The sequence below is a fragment of the Zalophus californianus genome, chromosome 6 (assembly GCF_009762305.2).
Source record: "Zalophus californianus isolate mZalCal1 chromosome 6, mZalCal1.pri.v2, whole genome shotgun sequence".
Taxonomy (NCBI): domain Eukaryota; kingdom Metazoa; phylum Chordata; class Mammalia; order Carnivora; family Otariidae; genus Zalophus; species Zalophus californianus.
The window spans coordinates 52,585,899-52,607,616 of NC_045600.1; the positions used below are offsets into that span (position 1 = coordinate 52,585,899).

At 35.9% G+C, this 21,718-nt stretch overlaps 1 protein-coding gene across 4 annotated transcripts in view; it reads left to right on the forward strand.

The window, feature by feature from the left end:
- Positions 1–20,812, forward strand: part of KLHL28 (kelch like family member 28) — a 42,113-nt gene extending 21,301 nt beyond the window's left edge. For all 4 annotated transcript variants that reach the window (XM_027571222.2, XM_027571220.2, XM_027571221.2 and 1 more), the window contains exons 2-5: positions 2,650–3,548; positions 12,397–12,840; positions 14,809–15,017; positions 16,261–20,812. In XM_027571222.2, the coding sequence (XP_027427023.1) occupies positions 2,650–3,548; positions 12,397–12,840; positions 14,809–15,017; positions 16,261–16,424 (1,716 nt within the window). In that variant the 3' untranslated portion in view covers positions 16,425–20,812. The remainder of the gene's footprint in view (positions 1–2,649; positions 3,549–12,396; positions 12,841–14,808; positions 15,018–16,260) is intronic.
- Positions 20,813–21,718: the final 906 nt, after the last annotated feature.

Genomic DNA, 21,718 nt, shown 5'->3' on the forward strand with positions numbered 1-21,718 from the left:
TCTTACTTTATGAATAAAAAATACTTAGATTAAGAAATGTACCAATTCCATATAACAATAGTATGTGACCCAGTTAGGACCAAACATTATCTTATATTTCCAAGGTCCCTGTGCTTTCCTGATACTGTTACACCTCTGTTGCCTCACCGCAATACCCTATACTTGAAACTCTTACAGTTTATTGTTTTTTCATGTGCAGTATCTAATTTGGACTCTCAAAAGCCTTGTGAGGTATATAGCTCAGGTCTAATGATCTCATTTTACAGATAAGAAAAATAAAGATGAGAGAAGTTAACTAGAGGTAAAGCAGCTGGGACTGCTTTCTTAATCTTATCATTTATTTTCTCTATCTAGTTTCCATTCCTGTTGTTCATTTTTCACTTTTTTTTTTAAAGATTTATTTATTTATTTTGAGAGAGTGAGAATGAGAGAGAGAGAGCACATGAGAGGGGGGAGGGCCAGAGGGAGAAGCAGACTCCCCGCTGAGCAGGGAGCCCGATGCGGGACTCGATCCCGGGACTCCAGGATCATGACCTGAGCCGAAGGCAGTCGCTTAACCAACTGAGCCACCCAGGCGCCCCATTTTTCACTTTTTAGTCAAGATATTTTTTCCATTAAACTGAGACTAAAGGGAGTTAAACAGATTAAAACATCAATACTATAGTAAGTAAAAGTATAGATCCAGATTTAAACTTATGCCTATAGTTGCTGTCTTCTTGACAGTTGTCTGTTCTGGAGTAAAGAACCTACTGGAAGACCCAGAATTTTTTTTTTTTTTTTTTTTTCAGAAATTTCTTGAGACTTGTTCATACCATGATTGAGAATTATTCTGTTAGTTGTGTGTGGAATTATTTGGAGAGATCAGAAGTGGAGGTTGGTGATATCAGCTGCTAGGTGGCCATGATTAACATAATTTGTTAATAGATTTAAAATTCATTTGAAACAGGTGTGAAATGATGAAGTTCTCGATGAAGATAAAAGTTTCAATATATGGATATTTCCACTTAAAAATGCACAGGAGTAAAGTACTACACTCTCTCAGTCCTACCAGTATTGATATTACTTAATAGTGTTTGGAATGTTTTGATTTATTTGATAATAATTTAAAAATTGGAATCAAATCTTTTTTATTACCCCAATAACTTATGTTTGAGGTAGGAAGGAAACAATATTTCTCAGCAGCTGCTAAGATCCATTCTGAAGTATCGATGTATTAATTTCTTCTGGTTGCTGTAACAAATCGCAACAGAAATTTATTCTTTCACAGTCTGAAATTAGTTATCACTGGGCTGAAATTAAGGTGTTGGCTATGCTCCTTCTGGAGGTTCAGGGAAGAATCTGTTCCTTGTGTCTTCCAGCCTCTGGTGGCTGCCATATTAACTTGGTTTGTGGGTACATCATTCTAATCTCTGCCTCTGTGGTCACATTACCTTCTTTTCTTTTTTCCATGTCAAATCTCCTACTGTCTTCTTATAAGGTACATGTGGTTGCATTTAGGGCCCACCTGGATAATCCAGTAGATAATGTCTCCATCTCAAAATCCTTAATTATAACTGTAGTGTCTTTTTTGCCATACAGTAACACTGAAAGGTTCCAGAGGTTAGAATGTGGATGTCTTTTTTGGGGAGCCATTATTCAGCCTACCACTGTTCCTGTTGCTTCTTTTTCTTCTTTTTCCTCTCATTCCTTTTCTTTTCTCCTATTTTTTATTCTTTTTCATCTTCCAGAAGTACAAAGTGGCAGAAAGATTGGTTGAATATGATCTAAAGTTATGTTGAAGAGTTGAGTACATAAGGTCTAGATGAGTAAGTGAGCCTAATTGCCTTCATTATAGAGCATCAGATTGTGTTCACATTAATTTTTTGTTATTGAATTAGTTGATAGTAATACTTTTGTTATATTCAGCACCCTTGGGGCACCTGGGTGGCTCAGTCGTTAAGTGTCTGCCTTCAGCTCAGGTCATGAACACGGGGTACTGGGATTGAGCCTTGCATCAGGCTCCCTGCTCCACAGGAAGCCTGCTTCTCCCTCTCCCACTCCCCCTGCTTGTTTTCCCTCTCTCACTGTGTCTCTCTCTGTCAAATAAATAAATAAAATCTTTAAAAAAATAAATTCGGCACCTTTTATTAAAGTAATTACTAAGTCTTTGGGTTAAGTGTGTGAGTTAACATGAAATTACTTTCCAAGTAAAGCATCTTTTGATTAGATTGGCAGGCATTGATATTATTATTGAGAAAAGAGCCAAAAAATTATTAACATTGTTTCAAAACTCATTTTCCTTTGGGCAGTTTTTTTTCCCCACATTTGCATTTTGTTTCAGTGGTAACTCAGGCTGGAATTTAATGAAGGGAAACAAGAGTTGGCAGAGTTCCAATCCAAAAGTCCATTGTCAAGAGACCTTTGTGGTTTGGGGCGTATCACATAACCTTTGGGCCTTTGTTTCCTAGTATCTATAATAGGAATTGAATTATGTGATTGTTAATTATATGATTGCTAAAAGCTTCGGTCTGGTATTTAGTATAAAGTATTTAAAAACCAACAAACAGGCCAATAAACAACAAATTTCATTTATTTTGTAGTATTTGAAAAGGGAATCATACAGGCAAGATTATTTTGAAATAACTGTTCATGCTTTTTGTTTTTCTGCAGATGGACCACACGTCCCCAACCTACATGCTTGCTAACTTAACCCACTTACATTCAGAACAACTTCTGCAGGGCTTGAATCTTCTTCGTCAACATCACGAACTCTGTGACATCATTCTTCGAGTTGGTGATGTTAAAATCCATGCTCACAAAGTGGTACTTGCCAGCATCAGCCCATATTTCAAAGCTATGTTCACTGGAAACCTTTCTGAAAAAGAGAACAGTGAGGTTGAGTTTCAGTGCATTGATGAAGCTGCTCTCCAGGCCATCGTGGAGTATGCCTATACAGGAACTGTTTTTATTTCACAGGACACAGTTGAATCTCTCCTTCCAGCAGCAAACCTACTCCAGATAAAACTTGTCCTGAAGGAATGTTGTGCATTTCTTGAAAGCCAGCTTGATCCTGGTAATTGTATTGGAATTTCTCGTTTTGCAGAGACATATGGTTGTCATGACCTTTATTTGGCAGCTACTAAATACATATGCCAGAATTTTGAAGCTGTTTGCCAGACTGAAGAGTTTTTTGAGCTTACACATGCTGATTTGGATGAAATTGTTTCCAATGACTGTTTGAATGTAGCTACCGAAGAGACTGTTTTTTATGCCCTTGAGTCTTGGATCAAGTATGATGTACAAGAACGTCAGAAATACTTAGCACAGCTACTTAATAGTGTGAGATTACCATTGCTGAGTGTTAAGTTTCTCACTAGACTATATGAAGCAAATCATCTTATTCGTGATGATCGCACTTGTAAACATCTTTTGAATGAAGCCCTAAAATACCACTTTATGCCTGAACATAGACTCTCTCATCAGACTGTCCTGATGACACGACCTCGCTGTGCTCCCAAAGTACTTTGTGCCGTAGGAGGAAAATCTGGACTATTTGCCTGTTTGGATAGGTAAATAGAAGACTTTCTTAAAAGATAGATGCTAAAAGATTTTATACTTCTTAAGTGTGCTAATTTCCTCTATTTTTTAAATAGTTTTATTTTACTATTTACTTTATTTGCTTTTTTTTTTGGTTTGTTTCTTTTATTCTTCCTAAAACACTTATCTGGTTGTTTTAATCACATTGTCATCCATTCCTTTCAACATTCTCAGTTATTAACAACCTCCCCCCAGCTTCCCCATGCCCAAACTTTATGAATTTTGGTTACTTTTCTACCATTTTATGTCTTTTTTTTCTTTTAATTTATGAAACTGTTTACATTATTATTTGACCAGGTCAGTAGGGACTTACTGCTAACTATAACAGAAGATGCTAAAGAGGAGAGCTAGGAATCTTTGATGAGGTCAGCCTGGGGATAAGAGTGGGTTTGAATGAATACCATCAAGTAGAAGAATCACCAAAGAAATAAGAAAAAGTAGGATGCTGAATACAAATCATGGACATACATACTGATTTTCTTCAGTATATATATTTTTTAATGACAGCAGTAAAAAGTGCTTTCTTTTCTAATAATCTACAGTAGGAGTTGTCAGACTTTTTCTGTATAGAGCCAGATAGTAAATATTTTAGACTTTGTGGCCATATGATCTCTTATGACTACTCAGCTCTGCTACTGTAGTGTGAGAGCAGTGATAGACAATATGTAAACAAATGAGATGACTGTGTTCCAACAAAACTTTATTTACAAAAGTCTCTGGTGGGCTGGATTTGGCCCTTAGCCATAGTTTGCCAGTCCCTGATTTGGATCATTACACAAGTAACTTTTATACATTGAAAATACAGGGGTGCCTGGGTGGCTCAGTCATTAAGCGTCTGCCTTCGGCTCAGGTCATGATCCTGGGGTCCTGGGATTGAGCCCCGCATCAGTTTCTCTCCTCGGCGGGAAGCCTGCTTCTCCCTCTCCCACTCCCCCTGCTTGTGTTCCCTCTCTCGCTGTGTCTCTCTCTGTCAAATAAATAAATAAATAAATCTTAAAAAAAAATTAAAAAGAAAATGTAGTTGGATGTTACCTTTGCTTTACCCTTAAATGGGAATGCTTCATGAAAACTTTCATGTTTGATAAGTTTATTTAATACTGTGATTTCTTTCTGGCCATTTTCAAAAATTTAGTAGATTGCTTTTTCCCCCCTCCAATGGTAGGAAACTGTTGATGTTTTAGCAGTGTCAACTGATATATCTGTATCTTTTAGAAAGTCTCAGTTGCATTTTAATTGTCTAAATTAAACTAATTGCGGGGCACCTGGGTGGCTGAGTTGTTAAGCGTCTGCCTTCCTTTCGGCTCAGATCATGATCCCAGGGTCCTGGGATCGAGTCCCGTATCGGGCTCCCTTCTTGGCAGGAAGCCTGCTTCTCCTTCTCCCACTCCCCCTGCTTGTGTTCCCGCTCTCGCTGTGTCTCTCTCTGTCAAATAAATAAAATCTTAAAAAAAAAATAAACTAATTGCATAGTCTAAACCTAGTATCATTGAAATTGGTCTGTAGGTAGAATATTAGTTATGGTGACTACAAAAATTATTTCCTCTTATTTTTAAAGGCACTAATTATTGGCATAAAGTAAACTATACTAGTAAAATGTCATGACAAAAAATTCCAAATGTGTATTTACATGGTAAAAATTCTTGACCAGTTGCCTCTTGGTCTCTCAAGTATTAAAAATAACATACATAAATTATTAAAAAGCTATAAGAACTGTTCATATGTTTAGAGCCAGTAATCTTTCATCTTACATCTGTTATAAGAAAATAAAAATTTTTTTTTATTTATTTATCCACGCTGGGCGTGGAGCCCAACGCAGGGCTTGAACTTAAGACCCTGATATCAAGACCTGAGCTGGGATCAAGAGTCAGATGCTTAACCAATTGAACCACCCAGGCACCCCAGAAAAAAAAACAAATTTCAATGTCATTTGCACAAAGCCATTTATTGCAGTATTATTTATAACTATGGAAAAATGTGAATCAATCTAAAAAAATTAATTTAATTCTACAAAAAATATTTAACACCTGTGCATCAGACACACTATGCTGGATAATGGATCTTTAACAAGTTTATAATTTAGTTAAGGAGACAGATATTTAAGTAAATAATTATAATATGTAGTGTTAATGTAGTGATAAAGATAATACCATGGAAGTATTAAGGAAAGACATTTATCCCATTTGGGGGATTTAAGGAAGATATTGTGGAGAAGTTAACATCCAAGCTGAGTGTTGAAGTTGCTAAGCAAGACCCAAGCAAAAGGTCACAGGAAGTACACAAAGACACAGTGGAATGATAGAGTATAGAATGTGCAGAAGATTAAAAACTGTTTGATATTCCAGAGTATAAAATTGAAAGATCAAGGGCCCCTGGCTGGCTCAGTTGGTGGAGCATGCGACTCTTGATCTCAGGGTCGTAAGTTCGAGCCCCACGTTGGGTGTAGAGATTACTTAAAATAAAATCTTAGGGGAAAAAAATGCAAATTAAAAATAAAGTTCAAAGATCTAGACAGTAAGGGGTAGGCAGTTGTCAGTATGGACCAAGTCAAAGAAGGTATCCTGTGCCAAGATGAAGAGGATTTTTCTTATGTGGGTCAAGAAACAATTTTAAGGAGGGTAGTGAAATGATCAGATTCATATATTAGATCATCCTTGGCTGCCTTATGGAGAAAGATTGAGGGGCCAGAATTAGTATCCGAGTCATTAGGAAAGAGACTATTATTATAAAAATACAGGCAAGGGATTATGAGGTCTAAAGTGGAAGTAGCAAAGATAGAGAAGGGGGCATTAATTTAAGAAATGTTTAAAGAGAAAATTGACAGGATTTAGTGAATGGATATGGGGGGATGGTGAGAGGGAAGAATCAAAGATGAGTTAGATTTCTTGGTTAGATATTGGGTGAATCTTAGATACCACAAGAGAGAATATAGGAAGAGGAGCCATTTTAGAGGGGAAGGTAATGTGTTCAGTTTTGGACATAATGAGTTTGAAGTGCCTATTAAATATCCAAGTGAAGGATGTCCCACTAGCCAGAAATGATTGCAAAGCTCAACGAAGAGATCAAAGCTGGATATTTGGAAGGTTTTGGCATGTAATATCATTTGGAGGTATAAATTAAAACCATGAAGTCTTCTGGACTTCTTGACTGGTTTAAATGTCCCTTCTTTCTACCCACTGAGAACATATAGAAAGGGAAAAAAGATTGGTTCATAAATGAACCTCTGGAGAACATTGATATTCTAGATGAAGTCCACAAGAACAATATTTTTTATTATGTTAATCACCATACATTACATCATTAGTTTCTGATGTGTTCCATGATTCATTGTTTGTGTATAACACCCAGTGTTCCATGCAATACGTGCCCTCTTTATTACCCATCACCAGGCTAACCCATCCCCCCCACCCCCCTCCCCTCTAGAACCTTCAGTTTGTGTCTCAGAGTCCATCGTCTCTCATGGTTCGTTACATCATTAGTTTTTGATGTAGTGTTCCATGATTCATGTTTGCATATAACACCCAGTGCTCCATGCGGAACGTGCCCTCTTTAATAAGGCCACAAGAACAATCTTAGAGGTAGGAGAATCAAGAGAGAATAATATCATGAAAGCCAAGGAATTTAAATGTGTCAAGAGGGAAGAAGTGTGATTAACAGTGTAAAATGCTTAAGGAATGTTCCAGACAGATAAAGATAGAAATGTGGCTCTTGAGGTTGGCTATGTGGAGATCATTAATGACTTTTGGTGGAGTGATTTCAGCAGAATTGTAGGAAGGCTGTGGATATATTATAGCAGATTCAGATGTGTATAAAAAAATAAGGAAATAAACTGTGAAGACTTTTAAGAATCTTGGCTGAGATGAGGAGAGAGGTAAGGCAAAATGATAGGTCAGAGGAAGTTTTTGTTTATTTTGTTCTTGAAGAGAGAGAGACATGAGTATGTTTATTATCAGATGCCAGTAAAGAGGGATAAGGTAAAGATACAGGATAGAGGAATGGTCATTGATAAAGCAAGATTTTAGAGGAAATTGGAAGGGGTTGGTATCAAAAACAAAGGTAGAAGGTTTTTGTTTTTATTTTTAAAGATTTTATTTATTTGTCAGAGCACAAGCAGGGGGAGCAGCAAGCAGAGGGAGAAGTAGGCTCCCCATTGAGCAAGGAGCCCAATGCAGGACTCGATCCCAGGACCCTGGGATCATGACCTGAGCTGAAGGCAGATGCTTAACCGACTGAGCCACCCAGGTGCCTCAAAGGTAGAAGGTTTTAAATATGAGGAAGAGGGACTCTATGTCCCATAACCAGAATATGAGGATAGGTTTGCTGGAGTGAGGAGAGGTGGGTGAAGGAGTTTAAGATAGGTACTATCCAATAGCCTCAGTTTTTCTCTTTTAACTAGAAAAGGAAGGAGGTATGCAAAAGAGGGGAGTGGGGATTGGGTAGGTGGCTTAAGGAATCTCAGGAAGCTCTGAGTATTGTTTCTACTTACACATAGGGAGTCGTAAGGATGGCAGTACATTAGAAGTGATTTTGAGTAATTGTGCAAATAGGTTAAATGGACTTTGAGGCACACCACTCATGACACCACTCACCTCAGTGCTCTAAGTTACAAGTCAGATTCCAAGAAAGAAGCTCTCATTACAACTAATTATTCATTTGCCCTCAAAAACCATAAGGACTAAAACCTTTATATCTTGTATCTCGGTTTACCTAAATCACTTCTGAAAATCCATCATCATAGCTGAACTCATATTATCATTGAGAGGTTTTTTTTCTCACACCAATCAATTCTCCAGTTCTCCAACACTAAATGCATGTCCAATAATTCTGACACTATCCAGAGTTAGCTCAGACTCCACTGCTTAAGGGCTTAGTCCCAGAAGACTGTCCCCACTTAAGATGCTAGCCACAAATGGGGTGCCCATGCTACCCACATTTCTGCCTGGGTGACTGAAAGTTCAGGAGTTCCCACAATACCCCCCACCCCAAGTTTGCCAGAATGACCCATAGAACTCAGGAAAGTGCTTTACTTACCAGTTTATTACAAAGAATACAACTGAGGAACAACCAAATGGAAGAGACACATCGAGCAGGGTATGGGGAGGAGGGGGACAGAGCTTCCATGCCCTCTCTGGGCATGCCACCCACCCCTAGCATCTCAGTGGTCACCAGGCTAGAAGCTCTCCAAACCCCACTGTTTAGGGAGTTTTATGGAGATTTCATTATGAGGGTAAGATTGATTAAATCATTGGCCATTGCTGATTGAGCTCAACTTCCAGACTGTTAATCACATGGTTGGTACCTCTGGCTTCTCCCCCTCATGCTGAAGCTATCTAGGTGTCCTCTTGTAGTCACCTCAGTAGCATAAACTCAGGTGTGATTGAAAAGGGCTCATTATAAATAACAAAAGACATTCCTATCACTCAGAAAATTACAAGAAGTTTAGGAGCTCTGTCTTAGGAACCTGTGATATAACCCAAATATGTTGTTTTTTATTACACCATTATTGTATGGTCCTGTATATCATCTAATTTAACTTAATCACCCAGCCCGTTTCTTATTTTATTTTTTTAAAGATTTTATTTATTTGAGAGAGAGAATGGGAGAGAGAGAGTGCGCACACGAGAGGGGGGAGGGTCAGAGGGAAAAGCAGACTCCCTGCTGAGCAGGGAGCCTGATGCAGGACTTGATCCCAGGACTCCAGGATCATGACCTGAGCTGAAGGCAGTCGCCTGACCAACTAAGCCACCCAGGCGCGCCAGCCCTTTTCTTTTTGATTCCTCAAATCTGTCTGTCATATCCTGTAGAATTCATATTCAATCATAAGAAAAATCCCCTTTATTTTCAACTTCTTGTTCTAATGAAATATGACTGATGCTTAAGGATACTGTTTTTGCCAAAGCCCTCTCAAACCTGTTTTGTTTTGTTTTGTTTCCCCATACCTCATGTATCACAGGTCCTAAAGGTTGGGTAAGTGTTCTCTTTGTTCCTCATATCCACTTCCCAAATTTTTCATCTCCCCTCTCTCCAAAATCTCAACTCATTCCAAGCATTTGCCATCAGACTATATCATTTGATACACCTTCTTGGTGCCAACATCTGCTATCTCTTTAGTAACTTCATTTATTGAAGATTTTTATAGCTGGCTTACTTTCTCATCATTCTATATAAACAGTCATTCTTGCTGATTTCAACATCCCCATAGTATGATCCACAGTTATACAACAACTTTGCCTCTGTCCTTGATCTCACTTCTAACAGTCTTTTCTGCCTTTACCTTAGGCACTGTTCTCATGATTATACTTCAACTTCATCATTACCAGTGACTTCAAACTTTCAAAATCTTGGTTTCATGGATTCCGTTCTCTGACTACCACCTCCTTTCTTACTAGCTTATTTATTTTAGTACTGTACTGCAGTCATTCTTTGTTCCCTTCAAGACTTTTAATCCTTTGGCCCTATAATCAGAAAACTTACTGCTGCTCACTGATGACTACACGTCCTCAGCTTAGATTCCAGGAACATTGCTGTTGTCATTCCTTTGAATACTCTCATGGCTCCCTTGCCCTTCTTCCATCATACTCTTCTAGAGTTAGACTCAATTCTCCACTTACGCCATGGCTGCACCTAAGGAGCAATATGTGGCTAGAGAAACACACATACCTATCTTAAGTGGTCTCACTTAAGACACTTAGCAGTGTCAGCAACCCCTTTACTTTCCCTAAGTGATTTATTCTTCCACTTCCTTGGAGGACTGTTTTGTACCTCTTCTCTCCATAAAAACATCCAACCCCCCCCCCAACCCTCACCATTCCAACTCTCACCTGATGACTTTTTCTCTTACTCTACTAAGAAGATAGAAGCTATCAGAAGAATACTAACTCATCTGATCTCCAAGTCCACTAAGTTATTTCTATCTAAGACCAGTCCCTCCATTTCTCTACTTACTAATTTCCATTCCCTCTTCTGTGCACAAGGGCTCTGCTCTTGCATTTATCCCATACCTCTCTTACATCTTCTTCCTCCACTGTACTACATCATTGCCATCAGCATGCAAACATGTTCTGGTTTAAGTGCCCAGATTAAACCACTCGTCCCTGGATGCCATGGTCTTTTCTCTGCTTATCCTTATATCTGTCTCATCTGTTTTACTCTTTTTAGAAAAGTCCTTGGAAAAGTTGATATCCACTGTTTTTCCTTCATCTCCCTTTCTCTCTTGAACCACTCCAGTCAAGATTTGTCCCCATCACGTCACTGAAACTGCTCTCATTAAGGTCAAATAATTCCCTGGTGTATCGTTTTCATTGGAACAAATTCACATTTTTAAAACAAGCAATATAACAAAACTATATAGGCACTCAATAACTGTTGAATGAATGAATGTTCTTTAATCATACGGGATAGAGAATATATATTTTTATGCTATTGCACAGAGTTTGGAGACATTGAAATGAAATATGTATACTTGCAAGAGACCATATGTAATTTGCATGCGAAGTATAAAGAAAAAAATCTAAGGACCAGCTTAAGAAATAGACTATTAACAATACCTTTAAATTCCCTTGTGTCCCTCCTTGATGCATCTCCTTTCCTCCCCTAGAAGTAACCACTATTTTGAATTTTCTGCATATTATTTCTTTGCTTTTCATTGTAATTTTGCCACATATTTATGTGCCTCAATATAGCATTAGGTTTTACACATTTTTATGTAAGTAGAGTAATGCTACATATATTCTTCAGGGATGTGTTTTCTTACTGAACAATAAGTTTATGAAATTCATCTGTGAGATTGCATGAAGCAATAGTTCACTTAGTTTCATTGGTGTATGGTATTACAGTATATGGGTATAACACAATATTTTCTTTTTACAATGAACATATTAATAAGAATTAAAGTGTTACACACATACAGAAGAATGCACAAATCCCAAGTGTACAGGTCAGTGAATTATCACAAAGTGCATGTTACAAACCAGTTCAAGAAAGTATGTGACCAACACCCGGAAACCACTCTGGGGTTCCCTCCCTACCCTCCCCAAAGGTAACCACTATCCTCATTTCTAATCTAGAGATTAGAAATGTTTTTGAACTTGGTATAAGTGATACTATACAGTATGTATTCTTTTGATTTGAGCTTCTTTCCCTTGGCATTATATGTATAAGATTCACTTCTGTTAAAAGAAAAAAAAGATTAATTCTTGTTACATGGTAGCTGTGATTTATTTTCATTGCTGTATTCTCTGATATGCCACAATTTATTTTTCTGTTTTATGGTTGATGAACATTTGAACTGTTTCCAGTTTTTGACTGTTACAAATAATGCTGCTGTGAACATCAAACATACACATGTGTGCATTTCTTTTGGGTACATATGTAGGAGTAGAATTGCTCAGTCTAGGGTGGGTATACCACATGGTACTTACCATTCTCCTTTTGATGGGTGATTGTGCTGTGCTGCTGTGAACATTTCTGTATATATGTCCTGGTGGAAAACTGACTATAACAGGCATTCAGTAGTACAGATACACATGAATGAAATTGCTGAGTCAAAACATTTGTGTACCTTCAGTTTTACTAGATAATGCAAAATTGTTTTCCAGCATAGTTTGTACCAGTTTACGCTCTCACCTACAGAGTATGCATTTCTTGCTCACATTCTTGCCAACAGTTATTTCTGACTTTAAATTTTTGCCAGTCTGGAAAGTGTGTCATGGTTTGTTGTGGTTTTAATTGGCATATCCCTGATTACTAAAGAAATTAAACATTTTTATTTGTTTTGGGGCCATTTTGATTTTTAAAATTTAATTTTTTCTGCTTATTCTTTAGTGTGGAGATGTACTTTCCTCAGAATGACTCTTGGATTGGTTTGGCACCCCTAAACATTCCTCGCTATGAATTTGGAATATGTGTTTTAGACCAAAAAGTGTATGTTATAGGTGGTATTGAAACGAACGTGCGTCCTGGCATCACTATCAGAAAACATGAAAATTCAGTAGAATGCTGGAATCCTGATACAAATACCTGGACTTCTCTTGAGAGAATGAACGAGAGCCGCAGTACCCTTGGAGTAGTAGTACTTGCAGGAGAACTTTATGCCTTAGGTGGTTATGATGGACAATCTTATTTACAATCTGTAGAGAAGTACATTCCTAAAATAAGAAAATGGCAACCTGTGGCACCAATGACTACAACAAGAAGCTGTTTTGCTGCAGCCGTGTTGGATGGAATGATATATGCCATTGGTGGGTATGGTCCTGCCCACATGAACAGGTATTTAACTTAATGAAGTTGTATATACTTGTGGATTTTTAAAGTCTCATTAACAATGATTCATACACAACTTGTGTGTGTGAATGAACTTCCCTTTTTAATTTTGAAAGTAATATTGTTAGGCATTTGGGAAATTTAATCTGCTCTATGAGTATAAGTGTAATTGTTTTACATGAGGATTTAATACAAACCTAAAAATGAAATCCCTCTTACAAAATTTTAAATTCATTCATTTAATATAATTGGACTAGATTTTAAAATTCAGAGATCTGAATATAAAATGAAGTTAGACAACTTTAGATTTTGGGTGGTGAATGTATATAAATATGGGTGTGTGTGTGTGTGTATAAATGATCTGTTACCACATTGCTTAGCAGAATAAAAAGTGAAAAATGTAATTCCTATATGCTTATATATTATGCATCATAAACATAAAGCCTTATTTAAATATTCCTTTTTGGATTCTTATTCTATAATCATGCATGTATCATTGTGTACCTGAGTTCTGCTGGAGTCTGAATTTGAGATTTCTGTATTTTGTAGTATTCTCTGAATAAAGGAGAAAAATATATGAGAAAAATAAAAGCATAAAGTGACTTGCTTATATGGAAAATTAATCATAATTCTGAATTGTTGTTGAAAATTGCTGTTCCAAAGATTTTCTCTGATAGTAACTAGAGTGGTGTGTGTTTTGTTGGATTGTGAGCATTTAATGCAAGAGTATATTGTGGTTTGTTAACTGAGAAAGCAAGAGCACAACAGCATTTAATCTATAAATTTTTATTTCTCTGTAAGCTAAAATATTCCTCCTTCTTATTGCTCCCTCAGTTGAAGGAAGAGTATTTGGGGCATAGATATGCATTTTTATTCTTTGAAAATGTGCTGGCAGAAATTTATAAGATAAATGGTTGAGTATTTCTTTTGGGAGCTAATGCTCTTGAAGTTTAAGTTCTTGCTATAGTTTATCAACTCTTCTTGTCCAGTAATTGAGCTCTAATGGCTTTTATCCCAATGTCCTGTCAGAAATACTTATGGTTTAGTCTATGTTCTAGTCTAGTCTACAGTCTAGTCTCTGTTCTGAACTCCAGAATTATGCTACTGACTCTCAAATGCTTCAGGCTTTTTTGAGAAGTTAGGTTAGGACCAGAACAAGCTCAACAAGCCTGCCTTTGTGCTCACTTGTGTCAAAATAAGAGATTTAATGTCCTTCCGGGATTTTCTAGGAAAGCTTTTTAAATTCTGATTTGCTTTGGATATCCATAATGCAGCTTGGAAATGCCAAATGTTCTCTGGAATGCAGACTTGATTTAAAACCCTGAATTCTCCTAAATCACTTTGAGATTATTATGATTGGCCAGTTTATGTTATGTAATCTGCAGTGTTTGCTTTGCAGTAAACCACCACGACTTCTATAAGGCAAAAAATTCCTCTCCTTTCCTTTTTTTCATCTTCCCTTTTCCTTAACTGTGTAGAAGATCCTTAGTGTCCTTAGAAAACATGTATATTTAATTTGTGATTTTCAAAGCGCTTTCAGAACATGCATACTCATTTGGCTTTACTCTTACATAAGTCCTTTGAGGTTAGGTTATCCCTATTTTTTCAGGTGGAGGAAAGGGCTTATCCAGGATTACACATACCCATTAGGGATAGGGTTCATTCAGCTCTAAGTATACAGCATTAATACTTGAACCCAGGTTTCCTGAGTCCAGAAGCATTATGCCCTTAATATACCCTGCTGCTTGTATGACATAAGGGAATAGCCTATGGGTATTCTTGCTCCCAGTTCACAAGGTAAGCTTTTATCCTTGCAATTTTATCAGCAAAATGTAAACATCTGGGACAGACTACTCTTGTTTTTTATCTGTCTGTTGGAACTTCTAAAACTATGGTAGGTTTTAATTTTGCTTTGGTAGGAAGAGTGGTACAAGGAATATGCAAATTAATTCTTTCTTTTGTGAATATTTGCAGTGTGGAACGTTATGATCCAAGTAAGGACTCCTGGGAGATGGTTGCATCTATGGCAGATAAAAGGATTCACTTTGGTGTGGGTGTCATGCTAGGCTTTATTTTTGTGGTGGGTGGACATAATGGTGTCTCACATTTGTCAAGCATTGAAAGATATGACCCTCATCAAAATCAGTGGACTGTGTGTAGACCAATGAAAGAACCCAGAACAGGTAATAATAACTAACTAATATCTAAACATAGAGGATGATATTTCTTATACTGATAATCTTGGAATAGTAGTTCCTTGGAATATAATAGTATTACTTGTCCAGTAAAAAAAAAAACAAAACTTTATTGTGCTAAACTTGAGAGACTACTGATTTGACAAAACTGCATAGATTTATATACTGTGATTTTTTTTTTAAAGATTTTATTTATTCATTTGAGACAGAGAGAGCATGAGCAGGGGAAGAGGCAGAGGGAGAGGGAGAAGCAGGCTCCCTGTTGAGCCAGGAGCCCTATGTGGGCCTCCATCTCAGGACCCTGGGATCATGACCTGAGCCGAAGGCAGACTCTTAACCCTTTGAGCCACCCAGGCGCCCTATATTGTGTTTTAATATGCCAATGTGCATATTATCATTTCTTAAAGTTGGGACAACACATTTTTAGAAATGGTGGGAATAGAATGTATCTTACAGAAGCTCTTCTGTCCATATAACAAATGTCATCTTTTTATATGTTACACACACACAGAATCTTTGGATTGTTCTGTTTTTTTTATTGTACATCAGCAGTCTGTATGTTAACTTTCAAATGTTCTCACGTACACAGGGTGTTCGGAAATCTAGGAAAGGCTGGATTTCAGGGTTCCCAGAGAAAAACAAAAACATCTTTGAAGAATAGAAGAAATTACCTTTGAACCCAAACTCAAATCACATTATTTTAAGGGGAAGGTTTTAAGTTGCTGAAGAAAATGCTTTAGGGATATTTCTTGCGTAAGAGGGAAAGTCATAAAATAACAAGAATGAAAAAACAGGTAGTTTTGTTCCCTTTAGAACTGTGTATAACTGTATATACAGTAGAATTTTTAAAGCATAGGTTGTGTAGTTCAAGATATGTTTCAAATATTTCAGCATATTTAAAAACCTGATAAAGATGAATGATTTGTTGAAAAATATGTAAATATAAACGAAAGCATATGGAAAGATGTATACTACATTCTTTGTATTTTTCTGTGGTGGAATAGAGGGAGAGTAGGATTGGGGAAGAGAGGTGAAGGAAGACTTCAACTCTTGCTTTCATGTTAAGGGATTTTTTTTCCCCAGTAAGTACATATGGCAATGGTGCTTGTATAATTAACAATAGATTATTGAAATGTATTTTAAGAAAACATTAAAATACAAATTTATTTTTAGTGAGAAGTCAACTTCATGGTTAACATATTTGTTCCCTATTTTTACCCACTTTTCCTAGGGGTTGGTGCTGCAGTAATTGATAACTACCTTTATGTAGTTGGTGGTCACTCAGGGTCTTCCTATCTGAATACCGTGCAGAAATATGACCCTATATCAGATACGTGGCTGGATTCAGCTGGCATGATATACTGTCGCTGCAACTTCGGGTTAACAGCACTTTGACAAGTGTGGACTGGTGGAAGTCGTGTGGTAACGAACCTTGGGCCACATGAACAGATGCCCCACTTTCTGAAATCCAAAAGCTTAACATTACTTTCTTTGTAACTTGAAGTGGCATGACAACTCAAAGTTCTGTTGGGTACTTTGACAAGTAGCTTTGGTTGCTCTTGATTACACAGTGAATCAATAATCAAAAAAAAAAAATCTTGCCAATTTAATTGTGCACTTTTTTTTTCTCCTAATACTGGGATAGTTTTATGTTCATAAGTGTACATGTGGAGAAAATATTGCTGCTTTAAAAAAAAAATTTCAGCTCTCCTTCCTTAATATATGCACCATGATTTACTGGGATGAGAGATGCTTAGATGTTGGGAGTGTATTGAATGACTAGACAGAGTGCTGATACTGTCTGTTGGGTATAAATTCATGTGCTTCATATTTTAAACAAATAAAGGGCTGCTTTTTTGAGGGGGGTACTTTAAGGGTTGTAAATTATATACCATAGTGAGTTACCTGGATATTCTTCCTACTAAATGGCTTTAGGGCTGGGGATGTAATAAGTTTGCAAAACAAATGCTTTTACTATCATGATTTTGGGGTCTTATTTTAAGAAGTCAGATATTTACTGTTTATGCCTTTTTTATAGGGCAGGTTAATGCTGGATGAATTTAGTTACCCACCTGTGCTATGCTAAGCATGGATAGAAAGTTAATAAGCATATCACTTTCAGTTTTATTTTCTCATAGTATGGCAGGCTTCCCAGTGTTGATGTAAATATTTGACAAATGTTTGGTACCAACCTTAGGACATACTGATTTTTTTCACATATCCTTATATTAATTTTAGTTTTTTAAGATCTTTGGTTGCTTTTTACAGTGTTCAGATATAAAAATGGTGCTAACTGTAGGATCTATAAAAAGGCTATAATAATGTTCTTTTGGATGTTCAGTATGAGATATGCATGATATGTTTTAATAGTATTTTTTCATTTTTACTGGCGTGGTTCATTTGTGCTTATTAAAAATGTTAGCGATTATGCTAATGTTAACATCCAAAAATCATCTAAATGGCCCATGTTATGCTTTTCATGGTTCCCGAGTAGTGATTTAAAAAAAGATGCATTTTTTATCTTCTTGTGCTAGATATATGTCCTTTATAAAAACAAATATATGCATTAAATATAAAGCACTAGGCAGTTATGCATTACTTTGTACACTTTTTAGGTAATTGAATATTTTAAAGTTACTGAGGAAAACTGGAACTCGATGTTTACTTGAGTAATGGTTCTAAATTTGGTTCTACTTTGACTAAAGAGACAAGCAAGACTGTTTGCTATAGCCAGTGACAGCTTATTTAAAATAAGTGGTCAGCTCATTTTGTTTTAGCATGTTTAGAAAATATCTGTTAGTCTTGAACATATTACTTTGCATTTTATTAGGATGTCGGTACTTGTATTTTTGGTACTATAGTTGTTTTCTTTTCTTTTCCTTGATTTTTTTTAACCTATTATCTCTTTATAGTCTCTGCAAAACCAGTGTACATTTGTTTCCTGAGAAAAAATTCATACTGCATTCTTAAGTGCCATAATATTCCAAACTATTGTTAAGAAGCCATTTGTAATTAATAAAACGTAGGTTTGTTCATTAGCATCTATGTTATAAACTATTTATAGCCTGGCAGTTTGCAGTTTTTCTTGTTCTTCCATAAACTGCCAGTATAGATTTAAATATATAGTACAAAACTCTGTAGTCATCTTTAATCATGTAAGTAGTATGCTTTATGAATATTTGCACAGATTATAAACCTTGCAAGTGATTTTTAGTCTCTTCCAATTAAAAACTCAACAGGAGCTACTAATAAAATTGACAGGCTGAGTATTTTCTATGTTGCTTGTTTGAATAACAATGATATATAGCAATAACTTTTTAATTGATTTGAATAAACCTATTGAATAGAAACAAGGTGCACTATTGTGATTGGCCTAGACTTTATTTAAAGAAAAGCAATTTAAAATAGATTTCATTACATGCTTAATTTTAAGTCCTCAACTCAGTATTTTTTGTTTATATCAAATTGTTAAATGCATTCTATTAATAAACTATTTTTAATCTTCTATCCCCCAAAGATAAAGGAATTTGAAAAACTATAAAAATCTATTTTAATTGTAAACAGACCTATACTATACATTTTAACAATGTTTTACTCATGTATCATCATCCCCACTATCAAATTGTTATAAAACGTATAATCACTTGGTAAGTTAGACCAAAGGCATGTATTGATCATTGTTTTGGAAAAATCTAAACTTTATCCTGCTAAAGACTAAATGTGAAGCATCTTGGGCAATAGTAGGAACCATATACCAGAGAATAAATTACAAAAACTTGTAAAAAGAAGAGAAGAAACACCAAACTGTAAAAATAATAATTTTGGGTTTACTAAACCTACGGTACTATTCCTAACAACCAGAGGTATTGTAACCTGACAACTGATAACTCTACAGTAGACCTTCTCATACAGATTTGTGAGAAGTTTCATCATGAATATTTTGCTGACAAATTGTGTATTTAAAGTCACATGTTTCTTATGTTAAAAAGCATCAAAATGTTTGATTATAAATTCCCACAGTTAAAGATACTAGAATAATTTTATATACTCAGGCAAGGGGGAGAAAGCTATTTAAGATTGTCCAGAAATATTTTGGAAAAAGGGTGACAGTGGAAATAGAAATTAATTTTATCACTTGGAAGATACTTGCCTTCCATAATTATGAAGACTTAATCTGGTAGGAATGTTTGGCTATTTAATGTTTGTTAAATACAGTAATAGAACTTAAGTGATTTTTAATGTAGCCCAAAGGATATTTATGTAAGTTCCATAGGTTATTGCTAATATTGTTTCAAATATGAATGAATATTAAACTATAGGAAGTGGTATCTAATGATAGGAAAATGGCATTAGGTTTTGAAAAATTATTTTAATAGCTTGACAAATTATGGAGGGTCTACTATGTGTACGTGATATCGTGCCAGATTCTGTCAGGGCTAGAAATATTACAAATAATAAGATACAAGTCTTTTCAAAGAGTAAAGTATGGTGAGGGAGACCTGTACCCAAAATAACTCTTATGGTAAAGTGCGAATTTAATTCCTTATAGCCAATATCATCAGAAGTGATTAGAAACCTAATTTATGTGTAGACATTTGTGTCTTTTAGTGTCCAGTTAGGTTTTACAGACATGAAAAAGAGTTGTAGAAAACTTAATATTTGTAGAACTCCAAACTTCCTGGAATTGGATAATATATTTTCTATTAGAAAAAATAAAAGTATAGAAATTCTAAGAAATTAATTACTATATTATCAAGGCTCTGGCTAACATTGAAGGAAATATATGTACATATAATGCTGTGTTTATTTTCAGTTTTGGTGTTGGATTTCTGGTATTGTCACCTAAGTGCTCATTTTCAGGAAAATCAGATTCTACAATAAATATACTGCTTAAAAGTTCAATAAACTTGTGATAACCTCTATAACCTCTGTAGTCTGAAAGCTAAGAAATTGTAAGATGTCACATGTCAAGTTAACATCCAGTTCTACTTCTTAACCTTTCTTTTTTCCTTTGTAAAACAGCACTTTAATTAGACATGATTTAATTAGATACATTTATTCTGTGGCTGGGTACATATTGGGTTTTCACTTACAGTATATTGATTCAGTGTTGATACCCATTTAAAAGAGTGCAAAATACAGTAAGTTTAAATACTATAGGTTTACAAGCTTTCTTACTGGTGTGAATATGGAGTCAATAAAAATCCAGTTTACATCTCTGTAGAGAGAAAAATTGTTATCCATATGTCTTTTATATTATGCATATTTAACTAGAGATAATTTATTGTTAATTTTGTCAAGTTATCATGTGTAAGTCCCGTTTATTTTAAAATACTAAGCAAAAAGTTCCAAGTTTGCCTTAAAATACAAGTGAAATTAAAGAACTGGATGATAATGCCTCTATTTTTGCCTTATGAATTGTGCTGTATCATAAACCAGAGATGGTTTTGATTTTAACAGGATTCTGAAATTTTGTAGATGTAGAGTACTAATATTTGTACTCTCTTGCAAAGAATGTGATCTAGTGGATTATGTTAATGTTTAAGTGTTTTGTAAATGTATTTTACCTCTGAATATGTATCTTTTTAGCATCAGGGTTTTATTTTTTGTTTACATGGTAAAGTGGCATTTAACTTGTTGAAGGTTGTATTCTTTTGTATTTTATTTTAAAAGTTCCTTGTGTGTACTATTGTGGTGATGCTCTGTAATGACTATGGTTAAATTTCATTTAATGTGAAATGTTTAAAATAAATTTGAGAAACATGACTTTGTATGTGTCAGTTGTTGTGAACTGACCCAAACTAACTTTGTCATTTTCAACTCTTAGATGCTTTTTGGTAGATAAGTAGTGGTCACAAATGTTGAGTGGGGTGTGGGATAGCCAGTCTTTTACATCCTCATTACCAGGTTATAATGAAACATGTGTTAGGCTAAATTCTGCCACATGTTCAGACACTTATTAAAGAAACATTCTTCAGCAAAGCCAGCGCAAAAGAGTTCAGTTGGTAAGTTCAGTGCAGTCCCATTCTTTAACTTGCCTTGTAAGAGGGGTTTACTTGAGGCAGACAAGGCAGCGTTCGAGTATTCTGTTACGTTTATGCCCAGTATCAGATGCCCAGTATCAGATAACCAGCAGTCCTAAAGTAAAGAGTGTAAACAGGGATTAAGCCCCAGGTGCAGTCTTTAAAGATGTTGTAAACTATAGGCCTGCATGGATTCAGATAACCTGTCCATGCAAGGATTGGAAATATATTTAGACAATCTGTTTATCTTGAAACTCTTAATTTCACCAGTAAGAGCAACTTTTTGATTCATGTTAGTCTGTGAGCCACTATTGCCCAATAATGTCCCTGACATTTAATATACTAAAGAGCAAAACAGGGGGCACCTGGGTGTCTCAGTTGGTTAAGCGACTGCCTTCGGCTCGGGTCATGATCCTGGAGTCCCGGGATCAAGTCCCGCCTCGGGCTCCCTGCTCAGCAGGGAGTCTGCTTCTCCCTCTGACCCTGCCCCCTCTCATGTTCTATCTCATTCTCTCAAATAAATAAATAAAATCTTAAAAAAAAATAAAAATCATAAAGAGCAAAACATTGGATACTGATCAAATTATGGATAACGTGTTTGTAGCTGCCTTGAGTATGGATTTCCTGGTTAAAATACAGCTAACCATTCTTCAACTGCATTCTTAA